This window comes from Fusarium proliferatum (genome assembly GCF_900067095.1).
Source record: "Fusarium proliferatum ET1 genome assembly, contig: FPRO_scaffold007, whole genome shotgun sequence".
Taxonomy (NCBI): Eukaryota; Fungi; Ascomycota; class Sordariomycetes; order Hypocreales; family Nectriaceae; genus Fusarium; species Fusarium proliferatum.
This window is the reverse complement of record NW_022194796.1, coordinates 1,450,709-1,457,680: the sequence shown is the minus strand read 5'-3', so window position 1 is coordinate 1,457,680 and position 6,972 is coordinate 1,450,709. Positions and strand designations below refer to the sequence as shown.

At 48.4% G+C, this 6,972-nt stretch overlaps 2 protein-coding genes across 2 annotated transcripts; one reads left to right on the top strand and one right to left on the bottom strand.

The window, feature by feature from the left end:
* Positions 1 to 1,008: 1,008 nt before the first annotated feature.
* Positions 1,009 to 2,723, bottom strand: FPRO_07719 (uncharacterized protein; the record flags this gene model as incomplete). The annotated part of the gene is made up of 4 exons (XM_031234193.1): positions 1,009 to 1,345; positions 1,396 to 1,504; positions 1,570 to 1,846; positions 1,902 to 2,723. 4 exons carry the CDS (start codon positions 2,721 to 2,723, stop codon positions 1,009 to 1,011), a joined length of 1,545 nt encoding a protein of 514 aa, XP_031083955.1.
* Positions 2,724 to 4,968: 2,245 nt separating this feature from the next.
* FPRO_07720 (uncharacterized protein) lies at positions 4,969 to 6,782 on the top strand (the record flags this gene model as incomplete). The annotated part of the gene is made up of 3 exons (XM_031234192.1): positions 4,969 to 5,121; positions 5,267 to 5,852; positions 5,902 to 6,782. 3 exons carry the CDS (start codon positions 4,969 to 4,971, stop codon positions 6,780 to 6,782), a joined length of 1,620 nt encoding a protein of 539 aa, XP_031083954.1.
* Positions 6,783 to 6,972: the final 190 nt, after the last annotated feature.

The following is a 6,972-nucleotide window of genomic DNA, read 5'->3' as shown; positions in this document are numbered from 1 at the left end:
AACGCCTCTTTTCATAATCCTTCATTGTTGGTAGAGAACTAACCGTCATTCTGCACGTCCCTTTCCCTTCAATCTACCTTTTGGAATAAGTAATGTATGCAAGATCACTCTTCGACATCTTTGGCTGGATAATACTACTTTCGGGCTTTTCAAAGAGCGAAGAGGGATTTCCAGGGGCTGCGATCGCCGGATTGAGATCGAGTTTTTGGTTGTTTTGTGAGAACTGCATGGCCAAGCCATTCATGTTAAACATATACTACTTCATACTGTTTTCCCCGGTTTTGATCTACTTAGTGGAAGAGCTTCTATAAACGTACATAGTTACCAATGCTTGGTTATAATTCTAGTTTGGCCTTCGCGTCCTCCTCCTGGGCATCGATCGTCCACCACGAGCGGCAGCTGCAACTGAAATCTGTTTTGTACTGACAGAGATCCAGTGAATGAAGAAGCCAGGACGCATGTTGGCCATTCTCATAAAGACGTTGGATATGCGAGGACCAGTTTCATGGACCAGCTGCCTTTGAGATGGAGCCTATCTACACATATAGCAAGTTTGAAAACACTGCCGTGAAGGAAATATTTACTTACAGCAGATGCAATACACTCAAAAGTAATTCAACTTATCAAGAAGATCATGTTCAGTCATAATGTAAGGACGTTGGCTTCAAAGAGCTGGACAGCTGGTACCCTAACGAGCAAACTTTGAGAAACCCGGTACGTCAACTCATTTGTCGATTTTAGGTTGGCAGGCGGCGGCAACAAATACTGAAACACATAGCAGAAAGCCAAGTCCTTCGACTCTAGGTGCATTAACACAACATTGTAAGCACCGATGCGAAATATCTACCAGTTTTGCTCGGGATCTACCTACAAGGTTGCGTTAACGGAGCTAAGCAAGTAATTTATTATCACATGTCCTTCTGTTCGACAAGAAGAAATAAATTGCTGGATATTTTCCAATAATACATGGTTTAAAGTATAGCCACCTTGAAACACTGCACCGTAGTCTTACAACATAGCCTTGGGGAAGTTCCTCATGGCCTGTCTCACACCGAGATCTGCCAACACTTCCTCGGCACCGCCGAGAATGGCATCGAACTTGTATGTTCGGTGGAACATCTCGATAAACTTGCCCATCCCAGTCTGGGTAATACCACGGCCACCCCAGATCTGCACGGACTCGTCGGCAACTTCGTGGGCAGCACGAGTGGCGCTCATCTTGAGCAGACCAATAGGGCCGGCAAGGTGCTGTGCTTGTTGTGAGTAGGGCATGTGGCACATTTGGTAGGTGACGGTTTCGAGCCATGACTGGTTGGCTTCGATGAGCGCGATCATCTTTGCGAGTCTGGACGGTGTTAGGAATTGAGGAAATATGGAGGGTCTAGGAGAACTTACTTCTGGCGGATGACGGGCTGATCAATGAGCGACTTGCCGAACACTTGACGTTGATTACTCCACTTGAGACACTCCTCAATGATGGATCGTGACAAACGAAGACTTCCGCCTATTGAATAGAGGTTAGTTCTGATCTGAATGGTTATACCGTAGCTGGGAGGCGGTAGAACTTACAAACCATGTACCATCGCTCGTGGTTGAAGTTGCTCAGAATGACCTGGATACCCTTGTTCTCCTTGCCCAGCATGTTCTCGGCGGGGACCTTGACGTTGTCGAATGTCACGAAAGCTGTACCAGCTGTTGTAGAGTAAGAGGTCTTGATCTGCTTGGTCTCAACACCCTCGCCACGCTCGATAAGGAAGACACTCAAGCCCTTGTCGGTTCGGGCACCTGTAACGAAGTAATCGCACCATACACCGTTGGTGATCCACTTCTTGGTACCGTTGATGATCTAGGTAGTTTGTGTGAGCGCTTCATCTTTCATCTCCAAGCAGCAATTGACTTACATAGTGCTTGCCATCGGGTGTCTTCTCAGCAGTTGTGCGTAATCCAGCGACATCTGAACCAGCAAAGGCCTCGGTGATGGCGAGACAGATCTTCTTCTTGCCGCTGAAGACCTCGTTGGCAATCTTGTTCTTCCATGCCTCGTCGCGGGCGAAGTTGAGAACCGCTGTCAGTCCAATAGTCATGCCCGCCATGTTCCCATCAGCGAAACCTCGAGCCATAGCTCGCGCAAGCTCCTGTGCCACGATCAAGTCATGGAAGTAGTCGAACTCCTCACCCTTGACGGCGCCTCCCATGAGATCAACACCGTGGAGATGCTTGCCAGGCCCGATACGCATGTGTAAGATGCCCAGCTCGCTCATGCGATCAATCATCTTCTGGCTAATGTATCGTCCAGTCGCCTCGCACTCTTGCGCCTCCGCGTAGAGCTCACTATCGACGAATTCTCGGAGCTTGCGCTGCAGCCGCCTGTGGCTGTCCTTGTAGTAGGGTGAGCGGAAGGGCTCAGCAAGCCATAGAGGCTCGGCGTAGGGGACCTTGCTGAGGTCACCAGGCTGTGGGGTAATAACCTGGGGTTTCTCGCCCTCGATGGTGCCAACGGCGAGGTCCTTATACTTTGTGAGAACTTCATGTCGGTGGAGATTGTAGAAAGCGGTCGTGGCATCTTGACCGGCGACTTGTTTTAGGACAGTCTCACCACCGGGATGAGCGTCGACAAAGTCTGTGAGATCGTAGACCGTGCTATCGATGATGCACCAGAGAGACTCGTCGGTTGTATGGGAGCGGACCTCCTCGCGGGAGAATGTATCTGTAGGAGAGCTCATGGTTGTGGTTTGGAATATTAAGGCGAGGCGAGATATCGCAAGAGTATAGAAGAACAAGTGAGAAACAGAGTTGAAGTTGAAGTTGAATGGATGGAGTTTGGCTCGCTTTAGCTGTTCTCAAGCCCTCAGACAGACACTCACACATTACCCCAGACGATGGATGACCTTGAACCTCGGCACCGACTAAGTGGGCCTACTGTGATGAAATACAAAGTCTCCCATTGGCTTCAGCGGCATGACTTCCATTTTGTGGGGGCGGGGCCGACGCATTTGCACATGATGGAATGGCCTGAATCTTGACCAAAAAAAAAGGTAAGGCATAGATAGAGGGTCACTGAAGTTTGGGTCTTTCCTCGGGCAGCTCGGTAGTGAAGCTCGACAACTCCTTACCAGTAATAAGCGAGGTCTCTACCCGCGGCTTGTTAAAAGCCCATCACCGTCCTTCTCTCGAATGGTCTGATGTTATGGGGCTTGAGCTTCATTACACGAGGAACTTGGAACTTAGGAACTGTCGTTAACTAACACTTGTTAGGATCTGCTTGATCCCCTAGGTATTTTTTTTTTTTTTTTTTTTCGCAAGAAATCATCAAGAGACTATACATGTTCCGCTCGTCTGATTTCATTCCTGATTGGCTACTAAAAGGCGACGCAGCTTAAGCACTCGAGGGGACTGTGCTGAGTTTGCTCATTACAAGCTGCTCAACTCCATCCTTCGAAACCTGATAGTCGCTATAGCATCTTCTGACTCGCTCTCATTACTCAAGCAACAAATTGTCATCAAGGACAATGCTTCCTGAATTGGTATCTCTATATCCTAAACTCCGTACCGCTTAGCTCAACCTGACCAGGGGCTTTGGGTATTTGGACCGGACGGCTTGACAGCCTCATGGGTTCGTAGGCAAATCCTTCGAGGACTTACTTTCGAGAATTCTTCTATCTTGCGATAATGTCAACGCTTCATAGACGGATGCCAAAATACGAAGCAGGCAATCAAGTTTCTTGCCCTTTGCGACGAATCGCGTTAGTCATGGCCCCACGCCGCTAGAAGCCGATGAAAGATAAAACTTGGGATTGCCTCAAAATCTTCTCCTCTGAGCCTGAATGTATTCTTTTTATGTTGCATAAGCTCTTTGAAGAGTAATGCGATATTCCCTCTTTCATCCTGCTCTATCTCGCTTGCACCCTCGATTCTTACTCAAGTAGGTATCAGTCCAGTCAGTCTTAGTTCTCACCCCTCGTTTTTCTCTTATCACTTTGCCTCGCTCTTACATGACCCTGCTTGCGCTCGACTCAAAACCTATGAACCGCTTTTACAGCCGCCGTTTCTCTGAACTAGTCTGGCTTGGCAAACGGGAGGATCCACGATTTGAATCTGGATCTGCACAGGCCTTTTGAGGGGCATCTTGGTTCTATATCAAAACGACGGGTCTTGTCATATCCCATGTTCCCATGAGCAGCAGTTCAGAGCGGCCATTGGCTTGGTTATTTGCGGGCTTTTCTTTGTGTATCTTCACTCTCAGTTTATTGCTCTTTTGCGAACCCTGGGCCTGCATCCGTGACAGCCATGCCCATGCCCGCCTCACTTTGGTCTTTTGCATACTGCCGAGCCTCCTTATCAAAGAGGTTGCTCCAATGGCGATGTGAATAAGTCGAGTTTAAAGCTCATGCTAAAGCACCGAGGCGTGCATGGCGGCGTCTGCCCCTGCGCCCGCTTCTCATCGGTTTCGCCAGTTGACACCAGGGTTTTGTCCTTATTGATGTTTCGCGATTGGCTCTTCTTCGTTATCTGAAGTTTGCAAACCGCTCGGGTTGCCGCAACTATCTCCAACTAGGTCATTGGCTAGAAATTGCCTTGATCTAAACATCGTAGGAGCTAACACACCCGAGACACCACACGGTCATTCCCTCCCTCCCTCCATTGTGCGGTGGATATATTTCCCTCGTGATCGTCATCGTCACGGTATCTAGCCTGTTAAGAGTTGTCATCTATTCTCAGGGAACTTTAGTGGCCAAAGGCCTTTTTGCCTGACATGACTTTGGCACCTGGTGACCTCCTTGTCAACCGTTGAGGCTTATATCCCTCCGTTCTGGGCTACATCTGTATCCCCCGCCCTATCATACCCTTCTTATATCTCCGTATCTCGATCCTGTTTTCTACTGGAAGTCCAGCTATCCTTCTTTTACCATTGCTCTACATCCATTCCTAAACGCATATCTTTCGACCATACATCTTGAATATCTCAGCATGGATGCTTACTCGATATGTTGCACTAGCCCTGCCGCTAGGCACACATCCAAGATCTACCAGGATCTCTGGTCTACCCGTCCACATACTCGGGTTGGGTATGATCAAGATAAGATCTTGAAGAAATTGATCACCATGGATAGTTTGAAACAGGTATGTACAGAATTCGCACCAAACATGCCGTTGTTAAATGTCTCATTTTGGACGCCACTTATGGCTATTCAACTATTCAACGGTGACAGTTTCATTCTCAGCCTCTTGCACACCTTGAAGCCAATGCTGATTAAGAAGCCTACAGCGTTGGGGTGGTGATCAGACCTCAAAGCCACACATTGGTGTAATCGGTGCTGGTCTTGCTGGTCTTCGGTGTGCAGATATTCTCGTTCAGAATGGCTTCAGAGTCACTATCATTGAGGCTAGGAATCGAGTTGGTGGCCGCTTGCATCAAGAGGTCCTTCCAAATGGCCACTTGGCTGATGTCGGTCCCAATTGGATTCATGGAACCAACGACAACCCAATGCTAGATCTGGCCAAGCAAACGAATACTGCCATCAGCGACTGGGAGTCAACGTCTTGTGTCTTTGACGAGTCTGGCGAGCTCTTGTCCCTCAAAGATGGTGAAAAATACTCCACTATCATGTGGGATATTATCCAGGACGCCTTCAAGCACTCCAATAGCAACTCGTCAGCCATCGATTCGAAAGAAAGTCTTCACGACTTCTTTGTTCAAAAGGTCGCGGAGAGGGTGCCTGATACTGAAGCCGACCACGAAAGGATACGAAGCATTGTCATGCAAATATCTGAGATGTGGGGTGCTTTTATCGGAAGTCCTGTCTATAGACAAAGTCTGAAGTTCTTTTGGTTAGAAGAGTGTATAGAAGGAGGTATGTTGAGTCCGAACTTAAATGAAAACGATCATCTAACTCGAACCAGAGAATCTATTTTGTGCCGGCACATACAAGAAGGTTCTTGACGAAGTTGCGAAACCCGCTCTTGGGGGAGCCGAGATCAAGTTCCAGACCAAGGTAGATAGGATATCATATCGATCAAATCCTGAGGAAAAGGCCAAGGTCACAACAGAGAGCGGCCAGACACTCGAGTTTGACGAAGTTGTTGTCACTGCACCCCTTGGCTGGCTGAAACGAAACCTTGACGCTTTTGAGCCTGCGCTACCTGCTCGAATGACCAAGGCAATCGATGCCATTGGTTACGGATGCCTTGAGAAGGTCTACATCAACTTTCCCAACCCTTACTGGCTCGGTACAGAAGGTAGCAGCCGAAAAGCAGAGGGTTTTGTGCAATGGCTCTCACCAAATTACGTTCCTGATCTGAACCCGAGACGATGGAATCAAGAGGTCGTGGAACTTGCTAGCCTGGACCCAACAGTTTCACATCCAACACTTCTCTTCTACACATACGGCGAGCAGTCGCAGTATATTACGAGCGAGCTACTGAAGATACCGGATCCCCAGAAAAAGGATGCGTTCCTCCTCAACTTCTTTAAACCATATTACTCACGACTTCCGCATTACTCGGATAGTAACCCTGACTGCAAGCCGTCTGGCTTTATGGCTACAGATTGGCTTCACGATGAGCTGTCAGGATTCGGAAGTTATAGTAATTTCCAGGTTGGTTTAGAAGAAGGTGATGCTGATATCCGGACAATGCGAGAGGGTTTGCCGGATCATGGATTGTGGCTGGCAGGCGAGCACACTGCGCCGTTTGTTGGCCTAGGCACGGCGACTGGAGCCTACTGGAGCGGTGAGGCTGTTGGTAAGAGAATAGCGGAGGCTTATTATGGACGATCCAAGTAAGTAAGGGGCCTCTGAAGACATGATGGTTTCTTCAGTGAGAAGAGACACCGTCAATCGTTTGTGGTTAGGGTAGCAATAGACAAGATGCCTAAAACGGCCGTTAAAGAAATCTTGGCAAGGGTATGCGCGTGATAAGCAGTGAATATGTCGTTGTCTCAGGCTATCAAAGGGACTGCATAGAGATCGACGA